The following is an 18,946-nucleotide window of genomic DNA, read 5'->3' as shown; positions in this document are numbered from 1 at the left end:
ATTGTAAGAAAAAAATATTTTTAAAAGCAGAGTAATCGAATACACATAGGTTTATTAATATTATATAGGCAATCCCCACGAACATGCATCATAAAAGTACTGCCGACTTGAGATAAACACTTTCATTCCTCCTTCTTCATTTTAGATCTCGTATTGTTTTTTCATGAAAATAAAGCTATCTGGTTTTGATTTTTATTAATGACATACTTTGAAATTTAAAGACATTTTTTAAAATTTTATTCACCTCCATTGTGTATCTATTTTTTGTCTCTCACCTATTAACTTACACTCAGCCTTTTACTACTCATAGGATTTTCCCTCAATTTATTACTCAATTTATTTATTCCAAGATCCCTTTTTTTAGCTTCATATTTTTACAGTTCTCAGACATGAACATCTTCTTATTACACATTTAATTATATAGTTATATAAATCATGATTTTCTAGTAATATTTCATTTTCTGAATTAATTTTTTATTGATTTACACCACATTTATTTTTCTTTTTACTAACCTTATTTTGTTTTTTATTTATTTGTTTTCTAGTGTTATTATTATTTAAAGTTGTCATTTGTTTATATTAATTTTAGTTAGGTATTTTAATTTTAACTTTTTACACCCTTTTAATGAAATCCATTAAATATCTTTAGGATTCCTACCATGAAATAAACAGTTATCTACAATAAATCCAATTAAATTCATTCTTCATTATTTAAACAATATTTTATCCAATTTTTGAGTATATTTATATAAGATTCTAAAAATGTTGGAGCTTACAGTGAACTCCAACTCACAGGAATCCCAAATATCAAAGCTTCTCTGGAAGTATCTGAACCTGAATCATGCAACGCTTTTATTTACCACAGATAAAGATACGGTAATGATTAAAATTAAAATTTAACACATCCTATCCAGGAATCTGCTTTGAAGTTCAAAGATGGAAGGGAAACTGTTAAACATTTTCCACTCATATTGGAACTTGTTTTGACGACCTCAGATACAGGATCGCTCCTTATCCCAAATGAACCAGAGTTGAAGGTATTTTTCAACTCCATTACATTGTCAAGGGCACCATGGATTCGTTCGTTGATTTTGCGTTTAAACACAACTTTGATGTATTGGATGTCGAGTCAATTAGAGTAATATGTTTTTAAAACATGAATTTTAGATGCTGGACACATATTTGTTAAATGAAACGTTCTTTGCCGGCCCTACGTTAACCTTGGCGGATGTAGTATTATTCGTATCCCTGCTAAATTGGACAGTATGGCACTTTCCCCTAATCCCTCTTTAGGTCCGCTCCAAACCAAAGGAACGATCAGAATTTCCAAACCTCATGAGGTGGTTCGACCATTTACAACACCTTCCAGGTTAATATTCAAGTTATTTCAAACAAAGATCTTTTTAGAGCTCGCAACATGTTTCGAGGAATTTTCAGTAATAAACCTGTTCGATGTATGTGGTATAAAACTTGACTTCATTTTTAGAACAAACTCGTTATATCGGAGCCTAAGACGGGTACGAGAGCCTAATTTTAAAATGTTCAGAAAAAGTTGAAAAGAAAAAAGAAAAGAAAGAAAAACCGAAGGTTCAACAACTACCAACGGAGTCGAGACCCTATGATGATGTGACAAGATTAAACGTTAGTTTTTAAATCTTTAATAGTTTCGAAGGTTGTCGTTGGCAGTGTATTGTCAATCAGGAAGCACCAGGATGCCGACAAGTAAAACTTTAATATTTCAACAACTTTAGATTATACTGCCTCAAAATTGATTTGGGAACGGAAGTCAGAAGTATTTGCTCAGGATTGGTCGACTTTCTGGCTCCAGACGATATTCTGAACAAGAAAGTGTGTGTCCTGGCTAATTTACCCAAAAAGAACCTGAGAGGGGAAGAATCCAACGGAATGGTTTTATGTGTGTCGAACGAAGATAAAACCTCGGTTGAGCTCCTGGAGCCACCAACAGAAACACCAGTATTAACTTTGTTTATACTCACTGATACCTTTAAACTCATGATTACTAGGTGGGTGAACGAGTAAACTGGGAAGGTTTATCGGGAGAACCGGACGAACAACTTTCATTGAAGAAAGGAAAGGATACCTTTAGTCTGGTACAAAAGGTAATTTTAAGGTTCCCTTAAATATTCTCAGGATCTTTTGTGTAAAGATAACATAGGATACTACAAGGTAGACTTATTTTTTTTTAAAAAAAGCTTTAGTCATCGAAATTCATGACCTCCAAGGGGCCATGTTTCTGTAAAAAAATCTCAAATGGAACAATTTCATAGTGAATCTACACGTTTAAATAAATTAGAAAGTAAATGAAAAATAAAATTAAAAGCGAGTGATTTTAAGAGGATACAACACAGTTGTGAAGGGAGTGTTAAAGCAATTTGGCGATGTGCAAAAATGGCTGAAATTGCTTTTGATGTCATCTGTGGATTTATTAGATGAATTGTCAAGAGTAGAAGCGTCTTCTTCGTCAGAACAGATGGTTGCGACATACTGGTTAGAATGAATTGTTATTCTACACATTGGAACCTCGTTTTTTATAAAATCCGACAACTTATCATACCCCAAATCACGATACCTGAGCTCAACACCGTGTACACGTCTGTATAACAACGGTAGGGAACTAAGAGGAATTTTTGACTCAACGTTAAAAAGGCTCAACAAGTCCCTTCTTATCTTAGACAGTTCTTCTTGGTTCATTTTGTTCACGGCGTTGTTGAATTTGTTTGCAGCCATCTTAGAGGTTACCACAGGCACAAGACAATTCCCCCTATAGACCAACAAGCCCATTTCGTTCAGTTTCTGAACAACATTCACAATGGTACCCAAGGATAAATTCCTAAACTCCTTCGGCCCATTCTTCTTCAAGTGCTCAGCAAACACATACCTGCCACCAATATTAAATATGTCTTCAACTGGGATGATTGTCACCTCAAGCTCAGTTAATTTGTCATAAGCATTCTTGATTCTGCAGTCAAAATTCATATTGTTGAGTTTTTTATTCTCATTTGGCTCCGATAACATATAATAAAGGTAGGATGATACGAAGGCTAGGTAATCCGATGCAACCCTAACAAGATTTTCGTCGACAACTTTGTTGAAGTGCTTAAATGGTCTGCTTCTGATCAAAATCGCCCATTCGTTTGGAATGTCCCTGGAATTAGGACCAGGATCTTTCATCCTTACGATTTTGAACTTTTCGTCACTGGAGCAAAGCTTTAATAGTTTCTGACCGTTCATACAAGGTCCTTCATTTTTGCTCAGTTTGCGTCTTATCTCGTGAACGCTGGGAACGATTTCCTCTTCATAGAGCTCACTAATGGCTTTATAAATGTAATCTAACTTTGTAGACGATTTACTGGGATTTTTATTCTTTGAGCCTTTTCTTTTGGAACACCGATTCCCTAAAATATCCCCCGAGCTATTGCTGTTGTTGAGATTTGAAGTATAGGTTGTACTAAAGCTGGAAAAACTTCCACCATCACTACTGCAACTTGTGTTAGAATCATGCTGGTAATCCTTACTTGGCCCCAATTTATCCTTAATGAGGTTAGATTCCAACCTAGATTCTTTTAACAAATTCCTTTCTTTCATTTCACAGCCCTTTTAATATTTTAAAACTACGATTAGGTAATTTTCCATCGTCGAAAGATTTCAAGTGCCTGTTAGAGTCAAAGAGAAAGAACTTTTTAATACTTTTCTTCAGTTCGTTAAATAATCACTAATAAAATTACTTTAAGCTCCATATGCTGTACTGTTCTAACTCTTTGAACTCGGGAGTCATGTCTCTTTATCCTTCCATCTGATACCCCTTGCAAAACCCCTATTTGACCCTTTTAAAGTTCAGTTAAGCCTTAAATCGTTTTTATAATTCCAAATTATCTAAACAAGCTCATAATATACTCCGCAAACTGTCATTTCTGAACGAAAGTTTACTTTATATCGATATCACCAAGGTGCACTATTGCGATTGATACTTTTGTTACATATATGAATATAACCTCTTAAATGTTATATATAAAAGACAAAAATTGACTCCAAAATTCATTCCAGCCGTTTTTAGCTGTTTCTTTTCTTAATTTCATGTCTCAGGCTCGTCTTGGAACTAACCATTCAATACGACTTAACGATTATAAATATTTCATTTCACACATTTACATCTTCTTTTAGGAAACTCTATCTACATAAGATTAGATAATATATTATGTTATTTAAAAGTACATAGGTCTAACATTTGCTTGAATCAGGCAACATCTTTTCTAAGGTTGCCTTACTGAAGGGTAATTCATTAAATTCATTCATTTCGAGGAAAAATTACATTTTTAAATAAAAGGAGACCAAAATAGATTTTTTACAAACATTGTTATTTTCTTAGTCTTAAAAGGCGATTCTTAGCGATAAAAAACAAATCAAGGATTCTACAATAATCTAGGTATCATTATGATCAGATACAGGAAAAATAAATATTTATTAATATATATTATGTCATAATTTAAGTTTTCAAGCTGTTTGGGCAGTACTTAAATTTGCGGGGATTCCATGTATCTAAGACGGTATCAAATACTCAGAATAAAACTAAATCAATATCAGATATCATTAAAGAAAATCTTAATCACGGATTTTTTAAATTAATTTAAATATACTAGGTATTTTTAATTTTCATATTGGTCAATCTTGTGATTCAAACTAGATAAAATAAAGGCCGTTAAATTAATAAAATAGAAGAAAATTTGGTTAAGTAAACCTACAGACTAATTATAGAATTATCAGGGAATTTATTTGTGATTTAAACTTAAAGATTTTTAATAAATAAAAGGAACGCTTAATTATAGTTTAACTTGGGGCTTAAATTTTAAACAAAATATATCTACTGTAAACTGCGGCAATTCTATAAAAAATTGAGATAAATAGTTTGTTATATTAATTGTATTCTATATCTTCAATTATTATAGTAGATCAATTGAAATTAATAGCAAATTTGAATTTTGTGTACCATCAGCTGTAATGTATTGTACAATATCACTGAATAATAACATGTAAATTACTCTCTGTATATAATAATGCACATCATTCCTTCCCATATCCTAAATTACGATATGAAGATGTCCAATAATACACTAGCAACCACAGGAGCTTGCTTGACACTCCTGTTTGGAATTGCAATTGTCTTCTCAAAATGCTCCGGGGAGTTGCCGGGACTATCAATAGGAGCACCTATTAAAATTTCCAAAACCAAGATTTCTTTCACCTCGTTTTTTCTCAAAATCAAATTGCTTTTCATTGCTCTACATAGATTAACATATTATCCAACGTGCAGAAAATTTAATCAAATTCTAATTGAAAGAGCCAAGAATATGAACGAATCCGATTCAGTAACTGTAAAAGTAAAGACCTTTTACTTCTCAAGGCATGGAGAGTCGGTATATAACGACCTAACCATCAATAGAAATGTATTTATAATAATATTCAAAACCCTGAGACTCATATTATTCGAAACACTTTTGTTATTCACGAATGAAGTTCTGACCTATGATTCCCCGCTGAGTACAGAGGGGATCTCGAAATCACTGAATGCAGCCCAGTTTTTATCATCCCCAAAGAACCAAAATGACCCTGACATAGTACTGTTAAACGGAAAGTCAACAGTACCATCAGTTCTTATAACGTCATATTTGAGGTTTGCAATGTAATAAAATAAAATTTTTAGGCGTGCCCAAGGCACCGTTTCACTTTTGTTCCAGTCCCGCTTAAGCACCAATGACGAAAATATTTTCATAACTCATGAATTAGATGTAAGTTTGATACTTTTAGTTAGGGAAATTCAAGGAAAATAATCTAACTTTTATTTAGGAAGTTGTTAGGAACCCAGATTGTATTCCAATGCACAGCGTCTTTGACTACATCACATTCCCACTGCTAGAACAACTGTACACTCCTCAGTCTTATTATCGATACCTGAGGCTAAAGTCTGTTGAAGATGATCCACACGACATCATCAACCCATACTATAAAATTTTGAGGTTCTTCGACAGGGTTTTCCACAGGTTCGACGAGGATGTCATTATCGCAGTGGGACATTCGAGATGGATAAGATACGCCATGAGAATATTCTTTCCGCCGGTAATTTCATTTTCACCTAATTTTTTTCAGAACTCCGTTGAGTTTGACATTTTGAACAAGAAGCTGACGAACAACGGGATAATCAAAGTCGACGTGCACTTGAAAAAGGTACTTTTTAACCTTTACAGTTCTTCAGAGTCCCAATGGAGACCACATGTACATGTTTGACCCCAAGTCTTTTAGAGTCATTTACGGGTCTTTTAAATAATTTTCTATCATATACAAATACTTTACTAAGATTTATTCAGTTTATAATTTATGCCGCTTTCCCTCAGAGTTTCAATTAACCTTTTCTTATCTTGACCTACCACCACCTCTTTAGATCTATATGTTCCATCCAGGAGCTCGTAAATGAATTCATCCACCTCCTTACCCGCTCTATAGCATTTACATAATTTGTTACTAACCTCTTATACAGTTTTATCACTTCTACTATTGCGTTTGGCTTATAGAGATACTTCCTGCACTCCTTCAGCTTTACGACAAGCTTGTTACTGTAGTTTACGTCCCTAAAGGAAAAATTGAGTTGAATTTAGTAATAAATACTTGGAAGAGAATTTTATTAGTGAAATCAAGTCTTTTGAGCTTAAGTTTGTGATTTCCTCGATCAGAACGTTAAAATAACTGTCCATTTTATCACTCGAAATGACCCCAGTAAAGTACTCGTGGTCATAATCCTAAAAAATCGTTAAAACTCACCAAAGTACCAGGAGTGTGCTCAGCTCAGACAAGCTTAAATCTTCCAAATTCCAACATTCAGTTATCAAAGAATTTATAAAATGTGGACAAATTTCCTAAAATAGTTAAATTAGAGAATATTGTGTTAAAACAGTACTGGTGAAATTGTTGTTTTTGATAAACTCGAGTATAGCTCCAGTAGTTGTTTTTTACTAAGATTACTGGATTTATTGGGAAATTCGTCCAAGAATTTCAACTGAAAAGAATTTAATTTATGAAATAACTAATTTAAACTGACTAAAACAAACTTGTAAGGCGTCCAAACTCTTGTTCGAGTTTAAAATATAGACTGCTAGCTCGAACCACAGAGTATCATTTTTACTAATCTCCTGGTATTTCTTTGAAACTTCTGAACAAATTTGTTTATTTTCAAACTAACCCTTTTCAAATGAGCTCATCAACTTTGTTGCTTTATTCGTGATGGTGTTGTTGATGTTTGGGACACACTGGTTTATCAGTTTACTTAACAGATACAAGTAGCGTGTTTTTTCCTCAATTGTGGTGTCGTAAACGTTTTCACTAATTCTGAAAATTTATTAGCACAATGTTAACTTACTTTTTAAGCACAGAGTTGAGCAATTGTTCGTTTTTGAAGTTGAACGTTATGACGGAGTTTAAAAAAATAAGGTTGAAATAGTGGTTACAATCTTTGGAGGATTCCAAGATGCCACAGCACTCGTTATAAAGTCTGGTTGAGCACAAAGGTCCTACCCTATCATGGAACCTACAACAGCTTTCCAGGCCATCAAAGACAAGAACTTTGTCTATAACACTCAAGTCGCTGACTTCGATAGTTTCACCTAAACATCATTTAGAATATTTGTGAGTGAATAAAACATGAATTTCTAAAGTTACCTATCGACAAGAAGCAGTTTTGGGGTACGTTTTCTACGTTTTTTAAACTTGACAAAAACCTCAAACACTCGACTGGGTTTAGATTACCCTTTAAACAGATGTTCTCTGCGTGCTTCATAACATAGTTAAAGGTCCTACACAGGTCTTGCTAAATAATTATCGATACCCTTCATGATAATACTTCGGGTTATCCATGGCCAAAATTACATTAGAGCATTCTTCCAAGGTGAACTGATCTAGTGTTGCCAGAATTCTGCCAACGAAAGTTGAGACAAATTTATGGTCGTAATGGCAGCTTAGAGAAAAATACAGGAACAAAATCGATATAACATATGTATCCAAGGACATAGCGAGTTTAAGTGCCTGGAGTGTTAACTTGTTCCATATTTCAATGTCTGTAATCCCGTTATCTATACATCGATAAACGACCTAAAAGTTGTCAAACTATAAAACCAACCATTGATAGCGTTGAGCTATCCATACAGTGTGTATACAGGGACCCTCCATGTTTTTCGATGTTTAAAACATCTGGGAAGCCCATGAATGTGTCTGGCTTTAGGCCTTTTTTGGGAAGGTTCCACCACTCCTTATCAGGGTGGAGTCGGCCTAGGTTATAAGGTTCGACCAGTGGCCGAGGTGTTTTAAATAAGGGATTCTGCTTACTCCATGTCTTCTTAGCTAAAAAATTGTAAATAAATGCTGTAATAGTTATAAATATTAGAATTTAAGTCCTTTATAGAAAACGGTCATACTAGGTGGATTATAGAATCTTTTAAATGTTACAGATGAGTCTAGTTTTAATATTTTACATTTTAATATATACATTACATGAATACTTTAGATTAAAAATTACTTGAACCAATATCTAATTAAAGAGAATCATCTGACTGTGGAATCATTAGATTAGGGAAAGGAAAACGGATAGTATAAAATAAGATTTAAGTGATTAACTATACAAAAAATTTAATACATAAAATAAAAACAAGCAAAATAATATAAATAAAGGATTATTTATCGTAAAATCGTTTTGTATAGGGTTAACAAAAATTTACTTATAAATTCTTAACACATTTAAAAAATTTTGCCTTAACCTCAAACAATAGGTTATTTAAAAAATACGGCAAGAAAATAATTGTGTATTTAAAGTGTTTGTAAGGTGGAAAATAGGGGATTTTTATTCTGATTTTATTAAGACATATCAATAAGAAAATAAAAAGGGCAAGTTCTCAAACAGAGTTATGTTATAAACGATATCAAATTTGTTATTTTAAAAGTGCTAGGGCATTAATGTGTAAACTAACATTACAGGTGTGTAGTTAGTTTTTTAATGGGGTGTGTCGACCAAAAAATACATTTGTTCTACAGTCTGCAGGGTTTATTTTCAAATTATTCCATAGATATTTAAAAGAATAGTTGTAACGTTGATATGCTAATCTCAATTGTTGCTTAACAACTAATTGTTGGCTGATAATAGTATTTAACTTTATGCAACCCTAAAATAACCTTGCATAAACTTAATAGTACCAAATATTATTACACATTTGTAAAATTTATAATCGTTTAATCAAGAGAAATATTTTTGAAGGTTAGTATTTGAGATGTTAGAGACTGAGACTGTTAACAACTACGGATACACTGAGGCTCCAGGTAATAACTTTTTTGACACTGAGAATCTCAAATGTTTGAAAGCACCCTTAACCTCACCAGCCTTCAATAATTTTTCTACTCACATGGAGTCTAGCGCAGCACGTTTGGAGGAGACTTTGGAATTATTAAACTTGAGATACCAGACTTTATTCTTCTTGGCCTCCGCTGCCCTTGTTACAAGCTCAGTTTTTTCAGTCACAAAAACTTTCGGATTCAGTACCTTACCCGGATTATTACTCTCACTCTTTTTATTGTAAGTTTAACAGTTCATATGTATTCTTAGGACCAATTCACTGCTTGTTATGGTTTTGGATATTCCGGGGACTCCGAGGTGGGCAGCCAAGTACCGCAGACACATAAGAAAGAACATGAGATTCTTGACAAGATTAACTGGAAAATCTTTATGGCTGGCAGTGTTGGGTGCTTCCAATATGGTGACCTTGAAGTCTAACAGAAGGGTCGGAGCTCTTCGATTTCTTTTCGGAACCTTAACCTCTCTTTTCGTTTTCGCCGTAGCAGTTACAGGATTTGCAATTGTATTTTTTAAGTTTTTATGTTATCTTTAGGCTGTAAGGAAAAGTTTTAGACTTGAAAAGGCAAGGAACGTCGTGAAGGAGACATCCAAAGGCGCCTATATAGACGTCTTCCGTAAATACGCTTTATCTGACCCCGACCATGGAATGCAATTTGGTATTTTTATTTTCTCATTAACTTTATTTTAGAGGAATTTAACAGGCTCTGCTCCGATTACACTTCTGGCAGACTTCAATTCGACATTGTTGATCTTTATATAATCTTTAATGTTCTGGACGAACACCAGAAGTGTGCAGTTAACGAAAGGGAGTTTTACGAGTGGCTGGCTGGCTCCCTTGTATTTTTATGAAGATTTTAATAGTGTAAAATAGTTAATTTATTCCCATATATCGAGTATGAATGAGTTACTATGGCATTAATAGAGTACATATGAACATTAGTATTTATTCCGTTACAAAGGAGGCAGCTAATTCTTCGTCCCATCCTGCAATTTCTAGAAGTTCTCTTGCATGTTCAGCCGTGATGTTGAGCACCTCACTAAGTCTAACCATTTGAACAAAAATAAAAATACCTTTTCACCTTTTCGGTTTGTTCAGATGATTGAGAACCGGTATCCGGTTTGCTTTGATCTTGAGTATAAGTTGATGATTGAGGTAAAGATGTGGAAAATGATGGCTTATCAGAGGCTTTATTTTTGGTATAACTCTTAAAACTGACCAACTCGGCTTCTGAAAGAAATGGCACATTGACATCGTTGATTCCCAAATAATTGTACTTCAAGTTAATATCGCAAGTATATCTCCGAAGTATATCCAAGCCCAGGATAAATTCCAAGTTGGCCCCCTCTATGACAATAAACGAGACTGGGATGAATATGGATCCTATTTTCATGTCAGCCAAGTGTATTTTACCCAAAGTTTTAGTCAATCCTACCCCTCTAAATTCAAGTTAAACAAAGCCACTTACACTGCTACTCCTTTGAATCTTTCATCTACCAGGTTTAACAAATTACATTGGGATGCACATTCTCTGCTCATTATCGTGTTCTAATTTTTTATTAGTTATAGCGTTTTATGTACCTGTGCTCCTGTGTCCACTAATGCCTTAACTACCACGTTGTTTATTTCAACTTTGATAAACAACATTACTATTTTACCTAAATTAACTATGTTAAGAAATTTGTTATACCAAATGACTCTGGAAAGTAATTTTGCGCTGACAGTAAGTTTTCGTCAATACGGTTCTTTTCTATTTCTTTATGTATTAATATTTGCGATTCTGGGTTTAGGGGATCCAAATATGCCTTCATTAACTTTTTTTTGTGTTCCATTTCCTCCTGTTTATACATATACATTTCCTCAACAAACCTTTTTTTTCTCTTCATATTCCTTCTTTACTATCTTATAAACTTCTTCTGTGTTTTTGGATTGCACTGCTTTGTAAAGTTCCTGGTTATGGAACTTTAGTGTTTCAAGTTGAGCTGGTTCCTTGTTAAATTCATCTAATATTTCCCTTGCTCTTGTACGAAGAAGGTCATCTATTTTAATTTTTATATTAAAATGGTCATCATACCTGAAATATCAGCATACTCAGGGGCTAAAAGTGATGATAAATCCATATTTCCATAATCTGCTTTTACGAGCAACAGATCTCCGTCTTTTAGTCCGGAATCTGAGATCAAATTGTTGTTTCCTGACAGCAAAACTCCATCTAGATACAATCTTTGATTATTTACTGGTATGTTTAATTGATCTTTTATCAATTCATTGAGTTTTGAGAAACTCCAGTCGTTTTCCAAATAAAGTGTGACAAACTGGCCATCTGAAAAACACATTTAAAATTTTTTACTGAATATCTATTACCTTCGGCCACCACTTTAATGATAAGCATTCCAAATTTTAAAAATTAGAAAAATTTAACTGTTTTTCATCATTGTACTTATGTATGTGGATACGGCTCACTAATGGCAATTCCATAAATTTCATAAAAAACTAAAGATTCCATACAAAGATTCAAACATATGTAATAACTATACGGAGTATTAAAATTTACTAAATTAAAAAGAAAATTACAGAGTATCAGAAATCGAGATCCATTTATTAATTACATAACCTTTGATTTTAAATTATACTTTGTTTGAAATTACTTTGGAGCGTAAAAGAACCACTGCCTGGCGAACACAGTCAAATTCGGCATTAGGACGAAAACTGGGAGGGCGAAAGCAAGAAGTTGAGAAGGTTTTGGTAAAAAGAAGATATCAGTTCCCCTCATCTTATTTGAGCATTGATCTCCAAACGTCGTAGCTGGAACCAACGACTTTACATCCAAAGTGCTGGTACACCCACCATTGGAATCGAATTGGCCTGAGGAATCCGAAGATAGTGGCAAAGTTGACAGCTTCCTTGAAAATGAAACATGTTTATTAAATCTAGTTTGTGACAGGATGTTTCCTCTTAGGTTCGTATCATCTGAGTTGATTTCTGTATTGTATATCATGTCCCTCATGAAAGGGGCTGTATATGGTCTCCTTGACCACCCGAAAGTCATATTTTGTTAATATTTATATACCAGTATATAATTAAGTCTTAAAGAACTTTAATAAAAGAAAAAATTATTATTTGAACCCTAGAGATTCAAATTAATTTATTTAAACATCATGAATCCCCCATTTATTCTTAAATTACTGAAGAGAAGGTTAACAATTCACATTACTTTATTCTTTGACACATTTAGACCACACTTGTATATATCGTTATATAATATGAATTTAACAATTTAATCCATATATTTTCTAAATATATTATGTTACAGGCTGGGTTTCTATATTGTTTTCCAAGACGTTTCCGTTGCTATTCAAAATATCCTTCCTAAAAAAACAGTTGAATTAACAACTATTCCAACCTTATCTTATTTAGATATATTATCTTTTGCTTCTCATCAACTAAACAAAATGGTAAAATTGAGTGTTACCTAATTGTGCCCACTCTTGATAAGGTATATGAACAACCTTCCATCCTTTACTCCTTAATATCTAAAAGATTTTGTTTTTATAAACCAACCTCATGTTTTAAAATGGATTTAATGTTCCTCATCACCGTTTCAACATAAAAATGAGAAGGCCCATCATACTCGATGGCAACATTTTCTGCACACACTGGGACTATGTCAACTAAGTAAGGACCAATTTGAACTTCATTTTTGTGAGTTAACCCAATCTAAAAACAATAAAACAAAAAAAGCATACCAGATTTAAATAATGGGAGATTTCCTTATGAGCAGAAGAAGATGTTAACAAATATTCTGCTAAACTAAATTGAATTGAGTTTGCCTTTTCTAGAAGGTCTTTAGATTTTTTTGAGATGGTCATAAACTTTTCTGGTTTCTATTAAAAATTAGAGACAATAAGAACATACAGTTTTAAGAAAGAGGTATATGGTCTTGAGTTTGAACACTGTACTAATGTTCATTTTGTGGTCAAGAAGACCCAAAAGATGATCAAGAATATTATAAAAATACTCTGGAACTTGATAAAGTTTACCCAATTGCCCTGAACTTTCCAAAATGTCCTTGTTTAAGCAGTCGAAATGTGTAATTGTGTACACTAGTGAAATTGAAATTTCAGACTTCTGAACTTCATTTAACTCGTGCTGAACCGCTGATATTTTATAAACCAGTTTGGTTAACAGGTCCTGAAAAGTTTTAATATGGTTTAAAGGTACCAGGTCAGAAACCCTGAGCATAGCAAGTCTTGAAAAAATAATGTGCAGCTGGTGTTTGTTGAAGTCATTTAGTTGATAATTAATGCAAACGGACAATTTTTTGAGGAAAGTTACATTACGATAAGATAGTTCTAAAGGAATATAAAGATTTTATATTACCTGATAAAGAGTACACTAAGTTTGTAAGGTCAATTGTTGACAAGTTGGCCAACTGAAGAGAACACCTTTTAATAACCTCCTTGGTCAAGGTTGGGTCATATATCTTGAGCATTGAAAGAGCCTTAAAAGACTTAATTAGAACGGATGGTATAAACTGGTTAACTCTCTGTTTCGTCTCTTTCAATAATTTAGCTGTTAACTTAGAATTTTTAATTCCAAGTCTATGAAATGAAGTTAAAACCTTTGAAAGAGAAATGGTGCTAAACGCGTTATAATTTTCCAGGTTTTCTAGAACTTGGTTTACAAAGGGAACCGACCCATCAACTTTGTTTCTAGAAAAGGAAACCATTAATGAAGCTAGCATTTCTCCGCTTATATCTTCTCTCTTATTTTTTAATTTTGACTTTAGGAGTGTGGTTAAAACTGAGAAAACCCTCTTATCCCTAAACCTTATCCTACTAAATGCCTGGGTTATCTGCTCCAGAGACTGAAAGTCAAAGTCATATCTTTCATATTTAAGTCCTAACACATTTCCATTAACTTTTACATACCTATCGTTCCTCTATATATAATCTCGTCTGCGATTCTATGGAACAAAAGTGAGGGTGAATAGCCTATTTTAGCGTAGGAAAGTGAAACTAGTCCCAGTTGCCTGAATTAAATTGAGAAAAATGCATGAGTTAGAATCTAGTATTTGGACTCACTGTGGATTTAGGTTAGATACTCTATATATTAGTTGATGTGCTATTCTTGAAAACAAATCCTTACTCCTAACTCCTGACTGGGAGTAAGCGTGTGCTATCAGAACCAATGACAAAGTTTTGGTTTCTCCATTTATCTTTTCTATCAACTGAAGATTTTTATTATTATTATTTTAAAATACCCATGGTATGAACAAATTGAACAGTTTTTGGTCGAAGTACTCAAGTTTCGCGAATGAATTAAGCATAATTGAGACGTCAATCACATTCATTTTATTATAAAAATCTGACTCAGTATCTGAGAAGACCTCAACTAGTTTTTTAGAGCAACAATCCATAAAGCTATCAGAGAATTTGGTGTTTTTCGCAAAGGAATTTAATATGAGTGATAGATTCTAAAAACTTAATTAATCCATTGCAATACCTTGGGGAGAATATTATTTACTATTCTACTACTATTCATCTCAATAAAATGTAAAATTTCGTTATGTGGAACATGAAGTCTGGTGAAAGAATTCACAAATACTGCTATATCATTGGGATCCATGGTCTTAAGGCTCTTAGGTAGAATTGACACAGTTTGGTCAAAAAGGGTCTTTGTGTTCCCATAATAAGGAATACTATAAAAATTAATTTGAGACTAGCTTACTTAAGAGAAGCCAGAGCTGAAACCAATTCTCTAAGTTCCCATACCTCTGAGTCATCAAACTTCTAAAAAATCTTTAGACTTCACATCTAACCTTGTTAAACGTTTCTATTAGGTCAGTAATAGTCTTTACAGATCTGGACTTAATATGGGCATACGACCTGAGCAAAATTGCTATTTGTTTGGTTGTGAAGTTTTTTGACAATCTTTGAACTTCTAAGTTCAGGTGCTGTACATATTCTTGACTAATTTTGGGGAATTGTCTGAATTTATTGAAAATCTTAGCGTAATCTTCTGGAATAAGTGTGGAACTTATATGTGATGTTTGTTCCACCAACTTATTATAGTACATATCATCAAGTATCTTTCTGACATTTGAGTCTGAGATTACATCATATATACCGAGGAGTTTAGTTCTACTTGCAGAACTTATTTCTTGAGGTTCTAGTAGTTTCTAAAGGCAAGTTATACAATAATTTAAACTCACCTCATTTATTGACTTAAAATACAATGGGCTTTTATCTTCTATTGGAATTCTGATTATGCGATACGATGAGTGGTTCTTAAATGTGTAATATTTAAAATATTTTACAGAGATACAAAAATTATTCCATACATTCATGGTTTTAAGCTATAGTTACAAACTAAAATAAATGACATTATAAGTTAATAGAAATTGAAAATTTAAATAATGTTCATTTTTCATGAATAAACAAGAGTGTGTTGATGTTTGATTACAACACCCTATACATTAGAAGCAGATTCCATGAATTATGTATTATATAACATTTTAATTACAGAGATTCTAGATAATTTCTAAATATTTTTATTTTATTACATCATTTAATTTGTATTCTGAAATTTGCACATTTACTTTCCCTAATATACTTCAAGATGCAATTAACCTCAAACTTCTTACACATAATTTCAAACTACACCTCGATGGATGGCTAATATTCTACAGTTTGATGATATTTTCACCTGGCAGGTTTATAAATCCTTTATACCTTAAATCGGCTTAATTTCAGAGTGATAGCTACCGTTCGGTATTCGTGGATAGAAAGAACTCCTTTTTGATATACCAAAATGCGTTTGACAAAAGCATCCGTGTAATCGATGCCAAAAACGGCAAATCAGTCTTCAGCAGTAACAGGTTTTGTAAGCTTAGAATAATAAATTTTAGATTTGACAAGCAAATATGTGAATCAATACTAGTTTCATCGGACAGGAACTTTATGCTATACTGGTTCAATGATCCAGTTACAATAGTATGTTGAGATTACAAACATATAAACTCAGGGAATCCATAATATGCTAAATAGCGACGAAAGCGATGTTCTGCTGGATCCCTCACAGTATGAAGATTCAATCGTGTTGAAAGTTTTTTGGTCAGATAATGAGAACTCCATAAACTCAAACTTTGTTGTTATTTGTAATAATAGGGTGGACGTATATAATGTAAGTTTAAATAACTAAATATGGCTTTAACTAACAAACTTTCAGTTTTCGTTCGAGAGTTCTTTGCTCAGAACACTGACTAGGAAGTCAGTTAGCTGCTCAGATGCATGGAACGATCTTAGCGGGACGTATTTCATACTTTTGCATCACAACAAGTCGTTAAATCCGTACAAAATAACTAAAAACGTATTAAAACTTTGTAATACTTTAAACTCTAGGAGATATTCCAATTGCCGGAAATAGGAATAACACTGGCCTATGGCCATCAGATTCAACACTACGAAATATGCGTTGCAACACTGTAATATCAACATTTCGATTTTTTATTCTTTAGGTATGAAGGAACATATTGTATCTATAAGGACGTTGCTAATGGCACACTGTCACTTAGATCGTTGACCAATAATAAAATACACGATAAAGTTCTAGAAGTAAATAGCCAAGGTTGATAAATAACTAATTACTCAAATAAACACATAACTATTATTTAGGTTGGATAGAGATCTGTGTGATTGATAACCTGCTGATAGTTTTGACTGGCAGCGGGACCTGTTACGTGTTTGACATTGCAATTAAAAACGACTACCTTTTGGCAAAGGTGCCCCAGAAAAAACCTCCAATTTCGTCAATATCAAGTGATATAGAAGGTTCATTTCAACGGCTATAGTTATTAAATGAATATTCAGCATTCATACCGAATATCGTTGTTGACTTTTATGGAGGCTTCGCATACTACATAAGTCTTGATTTCAACACACTGTCTCTTTATTTGTCGAGATATTTCACAGAAGTAACTTATTCCTTATTTCCCAAAATTCTGTTAATTATAAAATTATAGACGATGTCAGTTGAGTTTTTCCAAAGGCGCATGAAATGCAGAGACAGAGCCATGGAGATAATCTCAACCTCAATAGAAAATAGGTTACTCGAGAATTGAATAATTGTTTATAGAGTTCAAATTAAGGACTTGGTGTCACTTTCAATAACTGTTGCAGAACCGTACTCTGAAACCTTGAAAAAGTTCTTTTCATTCTCAAATAACCATTATTAGGTTAAATAAATTAAAGGGAAACACCGGTAAAGGGCATCCTATTCCATTTAACTTAATTGATAAATTTATCGGAGACCGATCAATAATCACGGAACATAATTTTGCAACATCTGTACTATATCCATACGTCATTAGGGTAATTTCTAATATTTACCAATTTAAATAACACTATCCCTAAATTTAATTTACTTTATAAAATTTTTTAAGGACTGGAAACTGAGACATGGAGTCAACTTGTTTGATTTCTCAATATCGCTACTCTGCTATCACAGGAATATTGGGTTTCAGGAATTGATGAAGGCAAAAGGTATTTAAATATCTATTTACACAATCATCATTTACAATATCCATTAGAGGGGGTTGTCATACCTAGAAATTGTGTTAACCACTTTATTGTCAAAAGCCAGATCCTGTCTGAATCAAATGAAGAAGTAAACTTTGACATGAGCAACTATTTATCATACTTTGATAGTGCAGTGTCGACTGAAGCTTCACCATATTCAGGAACCAAGACCCCTACATCCCAAACCAATACGCATCTGTCAACAAATTCCTTATGTGAAACTAATAATCCCGAATCTAGTCCCAATTCCAGAAATTTTAGCAGTGAACTTGGCTTTGAGGACGAGGTGGAGCCATTTTACACTAGTCAGAAAAAGGATGAAGTACCAGAATTGTATCGCAACAAGAAAACTACCTATATTATCGTCGTTACACTTTGCTACATTAAATCCCTAGTTTTCAACAGGCTTCATCCGTCCAACATGCTACTTCTATTTCTTTTTGACATTTGCGTTCTGTACAATAACCTTAATCTCCTTACCTACATGATTAGATCGAGGGTTGTCAGAGACAATTTCTTTATCTGCTACAGACTATATCTCCTATTTCGCGCTCTGAACGACGATAACATCAAACAGTTGTCCTACGACATGTCAAAACGCCTAAAGCTGTACACAATTACCATTAAAATAATCTTACACGACAAGCAGGTTTGTTTATACCATGTAATATAGAATTAAAATAAATTTATAGTACTACAAAGCTCTTTTGTTGATAAAGAGGGAGAAGATCGACTATCCCATTTACAAGATACTCTATCTGGCCGCCAACGACGTCAGTGAACAGAAGATGAGACCGTACTTGTGGCAACTTCTGATCTCGTTCATTCTCGTCTGGGTCGAGGACCACAGGAACGAGCCTCATAAATACACCAGGCCAAATCTGGAAAACTGCCAGATGTGGTTACCTGATATGTAACGCCATTTTCCACAAATTATCCTCCAATTAATTTGTTTATTCTCTA

The 18,946-nt window shown here is 33.4% G+C and overlaps 9 protein-coding genes across 9 annotated transcripts, besides 8 other annotated features; 4 read left to right on the top strand and 5 right to left on the bottom strand.

The window, feature by feature from the left end:
• Positions 1–762: 762 nt before the first annotated feature.
• TA11475 (methionine-trna ligase, putative) lies at positions 763–2,235 on the top strand (the record flags this gene model as incomplete). Its single annotated transcript, XM_947494.1, has 11 exons — positions 763–876; positions 915–1,037; positions 1,067–1,138; positions 1,168–1,263; positions 1,294–1,369; positions 1,408–1,517; positions 1,547–1,587; positions 1,665–1,722; positions 1,792–1,974; positions 2,025–2,120; positions 2,152–2,235. 11 exons carry the CDS (start codon positions 763–765, stop codon positions 2,233–2,235), a joined length of 1,053 nt encoding a protein of 350 aa, XP_952587.1.
• A 99-nt stretch (positions 2,236–2,334) lies between these two features.
• TA11490 (uncharacterized protein) lies at positions 2,335–3,606 on the bottom strand (the record flags this gene model as incomplete). The annotated part of the gene is made up of 1 exon (XM_947493.1): positions 2,335–3,606. One exon carries the CDS (start codon positions 3,604–3,606, stop codon positions 2,335–2,337), a length of 1,272 nt encoding a protein of 423 aa, XP_952586.1.
• Positions 3,607–5,072: 1,466 nt separating this feature from the next.
• Positions 5,073–5,198: a sequence feature (Signal anchor predicted for TA11495 by SignalP 2.0 HMM (Signal peptide probability 0.154, signal anchor probability 0.606) with cleavage site probability 0.088 between residues 42 and 43).
• Positions 5,073–6,300, top strand: TA11495 (uncharacterized protein; the record flags this gene model as incomplete). Its single annotated transcript, XM_947492.1, has 3 exons — positions 5,073–5,689; positions 5,720–5,804; positions 5,863–6,300. 3 exons carry the CDS (start codon positions 5,073–5,075, stop codon positions 6,298–6,300), a joined length of 1,140 nt encoding a protein of 379 aa, XP_952585.1.
• Positions 5,130–5,183: a sequence feature (1 probable transmembrane helix predicted for TA11495 by TMHMM2.0 at aa 20-37).
• Positions 6,301–6,365: 65 nt separating the features above from the next.
• TA11500 (uncharacterized protein) lies at positions 6,366–8,550 on the bottom strand (the record flags this gene model as incomplete). Its single annotated transcript, XM_947491.1, has 12 exons — positions 6,366–6,510; positions 6,540–6,641; positions 6,679–6,809; positions 6,840–6,926; positions 6,968–7,066; positions 7,095–7,219; positions 7,250–7,395; positions 7,427–7,670; positions 7,708–7,859; positions 7,892–8,154; positions 8,183–8,424; positions 8,478–8,550. 12 exons carry the CDS (start codon positions 8,548–8,550, stop codon positions 6,366–6,368), a joined length of 1,809 nt encoding a protein of 602 aa, XP_952584.1.
• A 773-nt stretch (positions 8,551–9,323) lies between these two features.
• On the top strand, positions 9,324–10,255 carry TA11505 (uncharacterized protein; the record flags this gene model as incomplete). Its single annotated transcript, XM_947490.1, has 4 exons — positions 9,324–9,625; positions 9,656–9,890; positions 9,939–10,062; positions 10,095–10,255. 4 exons carry the CDS (start codon positions 9,324–9,326, stop codon positions 10,253–10,255), a joined length of 822 nt encoding a protein of 273 aa, XP_952583.1.
• Positions 9,519–9,587: a sequence feature (3 probable transmembrane helices predicted for TA11505 by TMHMM2.0 at aa 66-88, 98-120 and 160-182).
• Positions 9,615–9,625: a sequence feature (3 probable transmembrane helices predicted for TA11505 by TMHMM2.0 at aa 66-88, 98-120 and 160-182).
• Positions 9,656–9,713: a sequence feature (3 probable transmembrane helices predicted for TA11505 by TMHMM2.0 at aa 66-88, 98-120 and 160-182).
• Positions 9,831–9,890: a sequence feature (3 probable transmembrane helices predicted for TA11505 by TMHMM2.0 at aa 66-88, 98-120 and 160-182).
• Positions 9,939–9,947: a sequence feature (3 probable transmembrane helices predicted for TA11505 by TMHMM2.0 at aa 66-88, 98-120 and 160-182).
• A 94-nt stretch (positions 10,256–10,349) lies between the features above and the next one.
• On the bottom strand, positions 10,350–11,796 carry TA11510 (DNA-damage inducible protein ddi1-like, putative; the record flags this gene model as incomplete). Its single annotated transcript, XM_947489.1, has 8 exons — positions 10,350–10,449; positions 10,478–10,843; positions 10,873–10,952; positions 10,986–11,062; positions 11,095–11,242; positions 11,274–11,443; positions 11,479–11,727; positions 11,769–11,796. The coding sequence occupies 8 exons, from the start codon at positions 11,794–11,796 to the stop codon at positions 10,350–10,352; spliced, it is 1,218 nt and encodes a 405-aa protein (XP_952582.1).
• A 252-nt stretch (positions 11,797–12,048) lies between these two features.
• Positions 12,049–12,453, bottom strand: TA11515 (uncharacterized protein; the record flags this gene model as incomplete). The annotated part of the gene is made up of 1 exon (XM_947488.1): positions 12,049–12,453. One exon carries the CDS (start codon positions 12,451–12,453, stop codon positions 12,049–12,051), a length of 405 nt encoding a protein of 134 aa, XP_952581.1.
• Positions 12,064–12,132: a sequence feature (1 probable transmembrane helix predicted for TA11515 by TMHMM2.0 at aa 108-130).
• Positions 12,454–12,953: 500 nt separating the features above from the next.
• On the bottom strand, positions 12,954–15,753 carry TA11520 (uncharacterized protein; the record flags this gene model as incomplete). The annotated part of the gene is made up of 12 exons (XM_947487.1): positions 12,954–13,121; positions 13,151–13,288; positions 13,320–13,595; positions 13,626–13,756; positions 13,785–14,306; positions 14,336–14,436; positions 14,489–14,634; positions 14,668–14,880; positions 14,910–15,105; positions 15,135–15,196; positions 15,226–15,585; positions 15,619–15,753. The coding sequence occupies 12 exons, from the start codon at positions 15,751–15,753 to the stop codon at positions 12,954–12,956; spliced, it is 2,448 nt and encodes an 815-aa protein (XP_952580.1).
• Positions 15,754–16,077: 324 nt separating this feature from the next.
• On the top strand, positions 16,078–18,900 carry TA11525 (uncharacterized protein; the record flags this gene model as incomplete). The annotated part of the gene is made up of 14 exons (XM_947486.1): positions 16,078–16,119; positions 16,160–16,399; positions 16,431–16,589; positions 16,635–16,775; positions 16,808–16,890; positions 16,924–17,033; positions 17,081–17,236; positions 17,276–17,379; positions 17,428–17,510; positions 17,541–17,609; positions 17,641–17,776; positions 17,848–17,947; positions 17,995–18,632; positions 18,676–18,900. 14 exons carry the CDS (start codon positions 16,078–16,080, stop codon positions 18,898–18,900), a joined length of 2,286 nt encoding a protein of 761 aa, XP_952579.1.
• Between the last annotated feature and the right edge of the window lie 46 nt (positions 18,901–18,946).

Source organism: Theileria annulata, chromosome 2, assembly GCF_000003225.4.
Source record: "Theileria annulata chromosome 2, complete sequence, *** SEQUENCING IN PROGRESS ***".
NCBI classification, from domain to species: Eukaryota; Apicomplexa; class Aconoidasida; order Piroplasmida; family Theileriidae; genus Theileria; species Theileria annulata.
The sequence above is the reverse complement of the archived record's forward strand: the minus strand, read 5'-3'. Positions and strand labels throughout refer to the sequence as shown.